Consider the following 14,354-nt stretch of genomic DNA (forward strand, 5'->3'; position numbering starts at 1 on the left):
TACGTTACAAGCAGCGTGTTGTCATTGAATTTCTCATTGCGGACAAAGAAACTGTTGGGAAGATTCACAAACGTTTTTCTGCAATTTATTGAGCATCTGCATGTGCGGTTAGTTGCTGGGCAAAGAGGGTGAAACCATTACGCGAAGGCGGTTCGGCAGAGCTCCAAGATTTGCAGCGTTCTGAGAGACGATCCACGGCTGTCACACCACACAAGATGCAGCTTGCTAATGTGCTCATTCGCGAGAACCGACGGATAACAACTCGGAAGTTGGCCCTGAAACTGTCAGTCATCAAAGGAAGTGTGAATATTTCGTGCCCAGACAAAGCAGTGGTACCGACAGGGCACATACGCCCATCTCTCGATCGAGGAAGGTCATAGAACTGCAAGGAGATTACGCGTCAACATCGAGAATGTAGGAGAAACATTATTCTTTCTTGTGTGTACGTTTCAGTGTGTCCAGTAAATAACCGTTGAAGAAAAATAATGTGGTGCATTATTTTCTGTTCGACTCTCATAGTATTTCACGAATCTCAATGTTTATGACGTCATATCCCCTGAACTATGAGTCGTACAATGATGTAATTTTGCTGATGCATTCAGTGGTATATGTGGATACTGTCCGAAGTGGATAGGAAATGGAATTAGCAGTAAATAAGTAATCAATTAAAACGTCCTGTTTGATGCGGTAGTTTTACTGCATTGACAAGCGAAATGTAGTCTGCAATGAACTTTTTTCCTTTCATCATTTTGTGGAGCATGTCAGCGAGAAAAATTTTCGTAAAGGTTCGAAATTATGCGTACCGTGTAACTTGTTGCAAGTCGCTAAGTGCCCTCATTCTCAAAACTGCGTATTTTCGCATGTTGAGTTACGCTGTGGCTGTTAAATAACGGGACTGATTCTGTTACAGAGTAAGTACGCATGTGCCGGAGATGAACGAGCAGTGGCTGTAAAGCCTTCTCAGCCGAATGCAGCATGTTTGGTGGTGTCTGTGGACATATCGGTGTGGCCGTGGCTTTCCTTTTTGTTAGAGCTGTTATTTTATTTTCCCAGAAAAACGACAAGTGTAATAATAGAGCATCGAATTGTCATGAAGTTTCACATGACGTTTGGAAAAACTGCTATTGAAATCTATCAGTTGCTAAAAGAAGTGTGTGGCGAAAGCGTTTTATCCCATACACATGGTTCTGAGTGGTTCAGGCGTTTCTAAGGTGATCGAGAAGACGCTGGAAATGACTCCTGCCCGGAACGTCCTTCAACATCAACAACGGATGAAAATATCGGAAAAGGATGTAATCTGACTCGATCTGTTCGTCGGTTGAGTATTTGATTGATTGCTAAAACTGTAGAAACTGACAAAGGACGTGTTACGCCAATTTTACATAACCAGTTTAACATGAGAAAAGAGTGTGTGGAATTCTCATGTTCGAACAACAAGAAATTTCCGGAAATGTTTGCACTGACATTTTGAATACCACTGAAAGTAATCCTAATCTCTTTAAAAGAGTGATAACATGTGACGAACCTTTATTTTTCACTTATGATCCAGAAACAAAGCGCCAGTCGATGCACTGGAAGGGCCCAACTTCACTGAGGGCGAGAAAAGCTCGACTGAGTAAATCAGGACTCAAAGTGATAATGATCGTTTCTTGTCGATATTCATGGAATTGTGCATCTTGACTGAGTTCCTGAAGGTCAGATTATTAATCAACATTGCTACCTCGAGGTTCTTGCTCAACTCCGGTAGAAAATAAGAAAAAAACGACCTGAATTGTGGAAGAACAAATCATGGCTTCTGCTTCATGACAACACACTGGCCCATTCCGCATTGTCTGTTAAGGGGTTTCTAGAGAAGTACGGTATCCCAGTGTTAGATCATCCACCTCATTCGCCTGACCTAGCACCATATGACGTATCATTTCCCAAAGGTCGAATCTGCGTTAAAAGGAGCAAGATTGAATCTCTTTGAAACAGCGAAAGAAAAAGCGGAGCACGTAATCAAGGAGCTTACAGAGGAAGACTTTTAGCACTGTTTCCATAAATGGAAACTTAAGAACAAAAGTAACTCTTGTATTATCTGTCACTGCCACTTAACACAGATCGATGAAACAGAGACCCTACATAGCAAGAAGTGCAACAGTATAGTACAGAGGGTAACTGAAAGAAATAAGCAATGAGTCGAAAAGAAAAGAGACTGAAATCACTGCGATTCACGATGGTTCCCCTGGACATTACTAAAGGCGGACGTGGTTATTAATAGGGTATCGTGTCCTAACACAGGATAGAGGGAAGACAGGGGATTTAAGGCCAGTCTGCAATTTCCGAGCGGTGAGGAGTAAATGCAGAAAGACAAATTCCTAATGAAAGCAGCTTGATGAATTGAACCAGAGCCGAACGCTGTCACGGGGCATCTACGAGAGATGCGGATTTTGGGACTCGACAGGATTTTTGCAGCAGGAGACATACGGAAGTCAGGGATCGATTAGCACTATTTACTTGCGATCAGACTGAGGGCTAATTCTAAACATTAGAAAAGGCAAAGGAAGAAATTAGTTGCACAACAGAAGTCATTGTCGGAAGCCAAGAGGACAGGTGCTAACAGAAGTAGCGAACAGTAGCAGCACGTTAAGTACAAACTTGAGTGCAGCACTCCAAGTGAAGAAAACAGACATGTCGGATCATACCAAGGTTGGCCACGAGCGACACGGAGTCGGTGCCTCAGCGATCTGACTGAGAACTCCTTCTGACTACAAAAACAGGGGATTTTAAGGAATCGTGGTGGCGCACCATTTCTCCCTTCCTCTGGTCGATCCACCGGAACTTAACAATATTCGGCCAATCTAGCGAGTCGTTCTGTACCTCCAGGGCGCCTCTGGCCAACCACATTCCTCGGTAGGTAGGGATGCTTCTAGATTTTGCATTAACAAACTCCAAGTTCGGTATCAATAGCGTTCAGCTGAAAGTTATTGTGGCCAGCAACAACAGTGTTTTACGTCACCTACCCCCGCCCTCCGCCTTTCTGTGGATGGGGACTGCTGTAGTAGCACTCTAGCCTGTGTAAACCCACTGACGTTGCAGTTTCAGGAGCAAGTATCAAACTTGTTGCTTCTGCTAAGACGTGCCTTGAAGTGGCCATCTTGCACAGTGACGCCTCACGACAGCGTTTAGATCGTGGATGGAGTTGCCATTTAATTCTCTGAAGTGAAACTTCTCCCCTGGGAGAAGTATCTAGTGTTACTATTCATCTTTGTTAACGTAAACACGACCACTATTGCTTGCTCTCTGATTTCCCATCTTGGAGTGCCCTTGATGGCTCCAAAATACCCATAAGCATAACAACGTACTAGTCATTATGTCGTCAGTATATGACAAGGTATTTAATAACCACAGACCGCAATGCATACATGCTCTACAATGTTCACTCACGCTGGCCACAAGCTTAGTACGGAGTTACCTGGTAGCTGCTGAATGGTCACTGGTGCATATGGACGTGGTGCAGTACGTCTCCACAACGCATTCCGTACGCTCTCGGTGAGATTTATGTTTTGTCCTTGACAGACCGTTGTGAAATCACAGGTTGCAATAACAACTGTGTGACTCTTAACCAAGAACTAAACTTAGTACAACTTCTGAGGACTGAAATAACAATCGTTGACGATACCTAGAAAGTGTTCACTATGACAGAGTCATAGTAGCGACACGGTCCCACGAGGTGGTGGCTTGTCGGCCGTCCAGACGCAGGTACAGAGGGATCCTTGGAAGTGGCTGACGACGAGGGCAAGACGGCACTGTCTGATGGGTAGCAGCTGAGGCAGGCATTGCGAGGCTCGAGTCGGCTGGCGGTCTGGAACCCGGACCAGAACAGGCTGTCGAGCGACGAAGTAAGTACACGTCAGCGGAGGAATACCGACTCCGTGTCACCTGACCGCGCGGACGCGAACAGGTGCCTGCGACTGCGGTGCTGTTTACCGCGAGCTGCACGTCACGTAGCGGCGCCACTTGCGCCCGCAAACGCTGTGGTAGCTGCAGGAGACCTGCTGAGTCACTAATTAGGGTTATGTTTGTGTTCATAGCCTATAGTTTTTTAAATAATTGTTCTTTGTGTAAGCTTTATTTTTCTTTTCAAAACAAATGAAATTTTCAAATGCACAGAGCAAGAGGTCTAGAGTTCAGCAGTTTTATTGTTAGAGTGTCATACTGGTTCGGCAACAAAAAAGAAGTTCCCAAATAATAATTCTGACTCTAAAATACTGTGTTGTTATGATTAATTGTACAAGAAGACCAACAAGTGGTGACCCCAACATGATCTAAACAAAAACGACGCCAGATAGAGGGGACAGTAATATCCCAGATAGTGATACGAAAATTGAAGTGGACAAAGTTAGAGTGAAGCTTTCTCCATTCTGGACTGAAACGCCTGATATATTATTATGTCAGGCTGAAGCACAATTTACTGTTGCAGGAATACAGAGTGAAATAACCAAATTCAATTATTTGTTAGCACAGTTAGTGCCCCTATTTGACGAAAATATATAGGATCTCGTGAACAGTAACGAAAGCAACAAACATTATTTAGCTAAAAAAAAGACTGTTAGTGACTTAAGGCAAGTAAAGAACGTCAGATTAAGAAATTAGTTATCGAATTAGAAATTGGTGATATGAAACCCAGTCACCTGCTTCGGAAAATGGAAAGCTATTGGGGAACGAACATTTCAGATAAAATTTTAAAGACTCTCTGGCTACACAAACTTCCTGATAGCGTCCGAAATACTTTAATAATCTCCGAAGAAAATGAGGACAAAATAGTGCAAATGGCTGATCGGATGATGGAAATGCAAAACACTCATGAACTTCAATCTTCCTCAACGGAAGTGTCCGCTGTGCCGTGTGATCCTTCTGTATTAGTGAAAGATCTGGTAAGGATCGAAGAGATGGAAACTGAAGTCCGAAGATGCAGATCGAAGGACTGACAGCATCAGTCGCGAAGGCGCTCTCGTACCAGAGCCCACAGCAAGACCAGAAACTATACTTCATAAAAACACTGCTACATCTACATCTACATCTACATGATTACTCTGCAATTCACATTTAAGTGCTTGGCAGAGGGTTCATCGAACCACAATCATACTATCTCCCTACCATTCCACTCCCGAACAGCGCGCGGGAAAAACGAACACCTAAACGTCTTTGCTTTAATGACTTCCATCCCAACTCGCGTATCATATCTGCCACACTCTCTCCCCTATTACATGATAATACAAAACGAGCTGCCCTTTTTTGCACCCTTTCGATGTCCTCCGTCAATCCCACCTGGTAAGGACCCCACACCGCGCAGCAATATTTTAACAGAGGACGAACGAGTGTAGTGTAAGCTGTCTCTTTAGTAGACTTGTAGCATCTTCTAAGTGCCCTGACAATGAAACGCAACCTTTGGCTCGCCTTCCCCACAATATTATCTATGTGGTCTTTCCAACTGAAGTTGTTCGTAATTTTAACACCCAGGTACATAGTTGAATTGACAGCCTTGAGAATTGTACTATTTATCGAGTAATCGAATTCCAACGGATTTCTTTTAGAACATGTGGATCACCTCACACTGCCACCTGCCACACCATACAGCAATCTTTTCTAAATCGCTTTGCAACTGATACTGGTCTTCGGATGACCTTACTACACGGTAAATTACAGCATCATCTGCGAACAACCTAAGAGAACTGCTTAGATTGTCACCCAGGTCATTTATATAGATCAGGAACAGCAGAGGTCCCAGGACGCTTCCCTGGGGAACACCTGACATCACTTCAGTTTTACTCGATGATTTGTCGTCTATTACTACGAACTGCGACCTTCCTGACAGGAAATCACGAATCCAGTCGCACAACTGAGACGATACCCCATAGGCCCGCAGCTTGATTAGAAGTCGCTTGTGAGGAACGGTGTCAAAAGCTTTCCGGAAATCTAGAAATACGAAATCAACTTGAGATCCCCTGTCGATAGCGGCCATTACTTCGTGCGAATAAAGAATGACGTTTTCTGAAACCATGCTGATTACGTATCAATAGATCGTTCCCTTCGAGGTGATTCATAATGTTTGAATAAAGTATATGCTCCAAAACCCTACTGCAAACCGACGTCAATGATATAGGTCTGTAGTTCGATGGATTACTCCTACTACCCTTCTTAAACACTGGTGCGACCTGCGCAATTTTCCAATCTGCAGGTACAGATCTATCGGTGAGCGAGCGGTTGTATATGATTGCTAAGTAGGGAGCTATTGTATCAGCGTAATCTGAAAGGAACCTAATCGGTATACAATCTGGACCTGAAGACTTGCCCGTATCAAGCGATTTGAGTTGCTTCGCAACCCCTAAGGTATCTACTTCTAAGAAATTCATGCTAGCAGCTGTTCGTGTTTCAAATTCTGGAATATTCCATTCGTCTTCCCTGGTGAAGGAATTTCGGAAAACTGCGTTCAATAACTCCGCTTTAGCGGCACAGTCGTCGGTAACAGTACCATCGGCACTGCGCAGCGAAGGTATTGACTGCGTCTTGCCGCTTGTGTACTTTACATACGACCAGAATTTCTTCGGATTTTCTACCAAATTTCGTGACAATGTTTCGTTGTGGAACCTATTAAAGGCATCTCGCATTGAAGTCCGTGCCAAATTTCGCGCGTCTGTAAATTTTAGCCAATCTTCGGGATTTCGCGTTCTACTGGACTTCGCATGCTTTTTCCGTTGCCTCTGCAACAGCGTTCGGATCCCGTGGGGGATCAGTTCCATCTCTTACCAATTTATGAGGTATGAATCTCTCAATTGCTGTTGCTACTATATCTTTGAATTTGAGCCACATCTCGTCTACATTTGCATAGTCAGTTCGGAAGGAATGGAGATTGTCTCTTAGGAAGGCTTCTAGTGACACTTTATCCGCTTTTTTAAATAAAATTATTTTGCGTTTGTTTCTGGTGGGTTTGGAAGAAACGGTATTGAGCCTAGCTATAACGACCTTGTGATCACTAATCCCTATATGAGTCATGATGCTCTCTATTAGCTCTTGATTGTTTGTGGCTAAGAGGTCAAGTGTGGTTTCGCAAACATTTACAATTCGCGTGGGTTCGTGGACTAACTGCTCGAAATAATTTTCCCAGAAAGCATTTAGAACAATCTCGGAAGATGTTCTCTGCCTACCACCGGTTTTGAACAAGTATTTTTGCCAACATATCGAGGGAAGGTTGAAGTCCCCACCAATTAAAACCGTATGAGTGGGGTATTTATTTGTTACGAGAATCAAATTTTCTCTGAACTGTTCAGCAACTATATCATCGGAGTCTGGGGGTCGGTAGAAGGAGCCAATTATTAACTTAGTTGGGCTGTTAAGTATAACCTCCACCCATACCAATTCGCACGGAGTATCTACTTCGACTTCACTACAAGATAAACCATTACTGACAGACACAAACACTCCACCACCAATTCTGCCTAATCTATCTTCCCTGAACACCGTCTGAGACTTTGTAAAAATTTCCGCAGAACTTATTTCAGGCTTTAGCCAGCTTTCTGTACCTATAACGATTTCAGCTTCTGTACTTTCTATTAGCGCTTGAAGCTCAGAGACTTTCCCAGCACAACTACAACAATTTACAACTACAATTCCGACTGTTTCTTGATCCAAGCACGTCCTGTATTTGCCATACACCCTTTGAGATTGCAGCCCACCCCGTACTTTCCCGAGGCCTTCTAACCTAAAAAAAAAAAAAAGAAAAGAAAAAATCCTGCTACTTTTATTTTCTTTATGGGTCAAAATGCAGACCTGATAAGTGTGTCCAACCTTGCCAATGGAATAGTGAAGGAAACTGCAGTCGGCAGACACAGTAGCGGAAGAGTGTTATGCCGCAACGGATATACCAGGCCGCCAGTATCGACTGTCTGTATTGTTTGGGATAAAACTTCAGGGTTGCGTTTTCTGGTTGACTCCGGTACGGATGTTGGCGTTATACCAGCGTGTCCCGAGGATAATGTTAAAGCGGCGGATTATAAACTTTATGCTGCGAACGGATCTGAGTTTAAAATTTGCGGATCAGTGTTGTTGGACCTCGATTTAAGTTTAAAAGACAATTTGTAAGGGCTTGTCATTGTAGCCGATACAACAAAAGGTATAATAGATGCATACTTTCTTCATCAGTTTGACTTGTTAATAAACCTGAATAGAAAATTATTAGCTGACAGTAATAGTCAATTACATATGGGTGCACTACAATGCGTCGTTGATTTATTTGATTCCGTTAGTCCCTTCCATGTTAACAGATAATACTGTGAACTACTTAAAAAATTTGATTAGCTGACGAAACCCGCCCTTACACTGGTGAAAATTAAGCATGATGTTAAGCATTGTACTGCGAGCAGCAATGGCCTACCATTGAACTCAAAAGTCCGCAGGTTAGATCCATATAAACTAAATTTGGCTGAACCAGAACTTCAGTTTCTAATGAATCATAATATAATTCGTCCCTCTAAATCCCAGTGCGCTGGTCCTCTACACATGCTAGAGAAGCCGGATGGTCAGTGGCACGTTTGTGGAGACTACCGATGCCTTAATGACCTGACATTTCCTCAGATAAATGACGTAAATTTCATCCTTGTGGGCAGTAAAATATTTTTTAAAGTCGATCTCCTAAAGGCATTTGGCCAAATCCCACTACCTGAAAGTGATAAGGAAAAGGATGCTTTACAGCACACCTTTTGGACTTTATGAATTCAGTTTCACGCCGTCTGGCATACCACCCACAATCAAATGGAAAAATAGACAGATTCTATCCAACACGGAAGGCAGCCATCAGAGCACATTGTAAAAGCAAATAGGGTGACTTAACATTCTCGAAGGACTTAGTTGCGTGTGAGAGAAGAAGTAACGCACAAGCTGCGGAGATGCAGTATGGCACAACTCTAACATTGCCTGGTGATTTCATTGTAACGTACGAAAACAAACTAGATCTATCAGCGTTCGCAGGTTCGAATCCTGCCTCGGACATGGATGTGTGTTGTCCTTAGGTTAGTTAGGTTTAAGTAGTTCTAAGTTCTATGGGACTGATGACCTCAGATGTTAAGTCCCATAGTGCTCAGTGTCATTTGAACCATTTTGAAGATCTATCAGCATTCACATCGCATGGATAAACTACGACCTACAGAATGTTCCCACACGCTAAAGGAAACACCGTTTGTCAGTAAAGATCTGCATAATACAACTCACGTATTTATGAGAAATGACGAAGTGAAAGCCAATCTAATGCTACCGTATGAAGGGCCCTTTAAAGTCCTAGAGCGAAAAACAAAACATTTCACTCTAAAAATTAAGGAGTGGCTACAAACATCTCACTTGACAAACTGAAACCAGCCTACATCCTTGTGGATTCAAACACCAGTGATACACAGGATATCCACAGAGTATATGACCAGAAATGAGTTACCCCAACCTCCAACAGTCTCACCAAAGAAAGTTACGCGATTTGGTCCAGTTGCGAAATTCCTCGAAAAGTTCAAGCAATTGACTTGTTCACTGAGGGGGGGGGGGGGGGGGGGTGAGGGGGGAATGATGTAGCGTAGCGCTATGTTTATGTTCCTAACCTACAGTTTTGTAAATAATTGTGTTTATGATTACTATTTTTCTTCTCAAAACAAATGGCATTTTGAAATGCACAGAATAAGATATCTTAGAGATCACTTGTTTTGTTGTTGGAGTGTGATGCTGCTCCTATAACAAAAAGGAAGCTACCAAATAATAGTTTTTGAATCCAAAAAGACTGTGTTTTTTTGATTAATTGTACAAGAAGACCAACAGACTCCCTGTTGACAACCTCTCGAGGTAAGGCAGGACCTTAGGTGGTGGCTGAACATGCAGGAGCCCATCCGTGCATATAATGAAATTTAAGTCGAGGAAATAGGCAGACCAGTCCATTCACCGAATGTCCTCTCGCTAAAGAGCTCCTCCTCCCGCGAATTTCGACGCCGTCGCGCATTGTCAGTGCTAAATGTACCCCTGAATAGATGCACACAGGGAAGACGTACAGTGTTACAATAACGTTGATCAGTCAGTGTACTGTGTTCAAAGATTTGGTGGTCATTGCGCCCATGTCTTTCACTTACCTTCGACACTGTACTGTACTATACTATACTGTAGCAGACCTTTCCATGTGTGGTCCATGTTTTTCGAGCTGTGTTACTTAGCAGTGACACATCCTGTGAAAGTTACTTTTGTCCTTCAGTTTTGCACACCATGCTGGTCAATGTTGTTGTTGCTATTGTGGTCTTCAGTCCAGAAACTGGTTTGATGCAGCTCTCCATGCTACTCTACCCTGTGCAAGGTTCTTCATCTCCCAGTACCTATTGCAGCCTACATCCTTCTGAATCTGCTTAGTGTATTCATCTCTTGGTCTCCCTCTACGATTTTTACCCTCCACGCTGCCCTCCAATACTAAATTGGTATTCCCTCGATATCTCAGAACATGTCCTACCAACCGATCCCTTCTTCTAGTCAAGTTGTGCCACAAGCTCCTCTTCTCCCCAATTCTATTCAATACCTCCTCATTAGTTATGTGATCTATCCATCTAATCTTCAGCATTCTTCTGTAGCACCACATTTCGAAAGCTTCTATTCTCTTCTTGTCTAAACTATTTGTCGTCCACGTTTCACTTCCATACATGGCTACACTCCATACAAATACTTTCAGAAACGACTTCCTGACATTTAAATCTATACTCAATGTTAACAAATTTCTCTTCTTCAGAAACGCTTTCCTTGCCATTGCCAGTCTACATTTTATATTCTCTTTACTTCTATCATCATCAGTTATTTTGCTCCCCAAATAGCAAAACTCCTTTACTACTTTAAGTGTCTCATTTCCTAATCTAATTCCCTCAGCATCACCCGACTTAATTCGACTAAATTCCATTATCCTCGTTTTGCTTTTTTTTGATGTTCATCTTATATCCTCCTTTCAAAACACTGTCCATTCCGTTCAACTGCTCTTCCAAGTCCTTGGCTGTCTCTGACACAATTACAATGTCATCGGCGAACCTCAAAGTTTTTATTTCTTCTCCATGGATTTTAATACCTACTCCGAACTTTTCTTTTGTTTCCTTTACTGCTTGCTCAATACACAGACTGAATAGCATCGGGGAGAGGCTACAACCATGTCTCACTCCCTTCCCAACCACTGCTTCCCTTTCATGCCCCTCGACTCTTTATAACTGCCATCTGGTTTCTGTACAAATTGTAAATATCCTTTCCCTTCCTGTACGTTACTCCGGCCACCTTCAGAATTTGAAAGAGAGTATTCCAGTAAACATTGTCAAAAGCTTTCTCTAATTCTACAGATGCTAGAAACTTAGGCTTGCCTTTCCTTAATCTATTTTCTAAGATAAGTCATAAGGCACATTGAGGCATTACCTCACGTGTTCCAACATTTCTACGGAATCCAAAGTGATCTTCCCCGAGGTCGGCTTCTATTAGTTTTTCCATTCGTCTGTAAAGAATTCGCGTTAGTATTTTGCAGCTGTGACTTATTAAACTGATAGTTCGGTAATTTTCACATCTGTCAACAACTGCTTTCTTTGGGATTGGAATTATTATACTCTTCTTGAAGTCTGAGGATATTTTGCGTGTCTCATACATCTTGCTCACTGGATGGTAGAGTTTTGTCAGGACTGGCTCTCCAAAGGCTGTCAGTATTTCTAATGGAATGTTGTCTATTCCCGGGCCCTTGTTTCGACTTAGGTCTTTAAGTGCTCTGTCAAACTCTTCACGCAGTATCATATCTCCCATTTCATCTTCATCTACCTCCTCTTCCATTTCCATGATATTGTCCTCAAGAACATCGCCCTTGTATAGACCCTCTATATAGTCATTCCACCTTTCTGCTTTCCCTTCTTTGCCTTGAACTGGTTTTGCATCTGAGCTCGATTTTCATGCAAGTGGTTCTTTTTTCTCCAAAGGTCTCTTTAATTTTCCTGTAGGCAGTATATGTTCTACCCCTAGCGATACATGCCTCTACATCCTTACATTTGTCCTCTAGCCATCCCTGCTTAGCCATTTTGCACTTGCTGTCGATTTCATTTTTGAGACGTTTGTATTCCTTTTTGCCTGCTTCATTTACCGCATTTTTGTATTTTCTGCTTTCATCAATGAAATTCACTATCTCTCCTGTTACCCAAGGATTTCTAAAAGCCTTGATCCTCTGCTGCTTTCACTATTTTATCTCCCAAAGGTACCCATTCCTCTTCTGCAGTATTTCTTTCCCCCATTCTTATCAATCGTTCCCTAATGCTCCCCCTGATAGTTTCTACAATCTCTGGTTCTTTCAGTTTATCCAGGTCCCATCTCCTTACATTCCCACCTTTTTGCAGTTTCTTCAGCTTTAATCTACAGTTCATAACCAATAGATTGTGGTCAGAGTCCACATCTGCCCCTGGAAATGTCTTACAATTTAAAACCTGGTTCCTAAATCTCTGTCTAACCATCATTTAATCTATCTGACACCTTCCAGTATCTCCAGGCTCCTTCCATGTATGCAACCTTCTTTTATGATTCTTGAACCAAGTGTTAGCTGTGATTAAGTTATGCTCTGTGCAAAATAGCAACTAAATATTTCTCGCAAATCTTTACGCAGATGTATGAATCCTATCAGTCCAGTAGACTGAGAATTTAGTTTGTAACTACTAAGAATGCGAATGACCCAAATTTGAACGGAAAATTTAGCAGTCGCTATTCACAGTTGCTAAACTGTCTCTTTATTCCTTTTAATTATTTTTGTTGTGGTCCGAAAGAAGCCAGTTGAGAGTCGATGGCATAATATTCATTCCGAAAGAACTTATAACATTCGTGGCGAAATATATGGCAGATATACTTGCAGTCAGAAACACTTCTTTTCTTTCAGGTTCTTAGATTGCTTATTCTGTCGCATTATTATGTAAACAGTGCAGATGAATGTACCTTCCAATTGCTATTCCTGTTATCTGGTGCGCGATTAAGTTGTGAAAAGTTTATATTTTCCTTGCAGCCTTTAGATCGAGATAAACCAGACGGCCGACCGCAGTGGAAGTTTACTGTATTCGCTCAAGATGAAGGAGGGCAAGGCCTAGTAGGTTATGCCGATATCGAGATAAACGTCAAGGACATCAACGACAATGCTCCCAGCTTTCCCAAGACAACTTATTTTGGCAATGTGACAGAAAACGGAACCACAGGTACAGGATTTACTGCAGTATCTGTAGCATGCCTGTGTTTCACAGTTTCATATTGTTTTAATGCTTGTACTGATGGATACGGTATTTCAGGAATGTTTGTCATGTCAATGACAGCAGTTGACTACGACGACCCAGACGAAGGAACAAACGCTAAACTTACTTATACTATCGAGAAGAATGTTATTGAAGAAGAAACCGGAGTGCCAATATTTGAAATAGAAGCACATACCGGCATCATTAAGACAGCAGTATGTTGTCTTGATCGCGAGAAAACGACGGATTACGCTATTCAGGTTGTCGCCATTGATGGTGGAGGATTGAAAGGTAAGTCCAAACTTTCTTTACTCCTCTTTGACGTTCTGCTCCTAATTCTAGTGCAAATGTAATATCTTCTTTCTTTCTTTCTCTGATCCTTATGATAAAGCCTGCCACTATACAAGCCATGTCCGAAAACGCTGTTATAGTGTTCGTTGGGCTACTCACTGCAGATCATAACAAACACTCATGTCGATGATGTACAGACCGTAATCGAACGCTACCAACTTAGTATTAGTAATGGGGAAGCAATTGATATATTAGGGCCAGACCATATAAACAAAATTATTTAGTTTCGAAATCGTATTACTGTAAACCTTAAATATCCATTAACGTTCAGGTACTTCACGTTTCTTATGGATTTTCGTGATTCGGCCTGTAGCATGAAGTACGTATACATCTGACTTCTGAACCTTCCCCATTGCGTGAAAATGTCCCACGATGGTGAAGTTATAACATTTCACCACATTTTCCATTAGTAGAAATAAACATCCTTGTTGTTGTTGTTGTTGTTGTGGTCTTCAGTCCTGAGACTGGTTTGATGCAGCTCTCCATGCTACTCTATCCTGAGCAAGCTTCTTCATCTCCCAGTACCTACTGCAGCCTACATCCTTCTGAATCTGCTTAGTGTATTCATCTCTTGGTCTCCCTCTACGATTTTTACCCTCCACGCTGCCCTCCAATACTAAATTGGTATTCCCTCGACATCTCAGAACATGTCCTACCAACCGATCCCTTCTTCTAGTCAAGTTGTGCCACAAACTTCTCTTCTCCCCAATCCTATTCAATACCTCCTCATTA

The 14,354-nt window shown here is 42.3% G+C and overlaps 1 protein-coding gene across 1 annotated transcript in view; it reads left to right on the plus strand.

Moving 5' to 3' along the window:
- LOC126263361 (neural-cadherin-like) overlaps window positions 1–14,354 on the plus strand; it is a 454,211-nt gene that overhangs the window by 143,606 nt on the left and 296,251 nt on the right. The window contains exons 3-4 of the mRNA XM_049960451.1: window positions 13,052–13,238; window positions 13,329–13,562. Coding sequence (XP_049816408.1) covers window positions 13,052–13,238; window positions 13,329–13,562 — 421 coding nt within the window. The remainder of the gene's footprint in view (window positions 1–13,051; window positions 13,239–13,328; window positions 13,563–14,354) is intronic.

This window comes from Schistocerca nitens, chromosome 6, assembly GCF_023898315.1.
Source record: "Schistocerca nitens isolate TAMUIC-IGC-003100 chromosome 6, iqSchNite1.1, whole genome shotgun sequence".
Taxonomy (NCBI): domain Eukaryota; kingdom Metazoa; phylum Arthropoda; class Insecta; order Orthoptera; family Acrididae; genus Schistocerca; species Schistocerca nitens.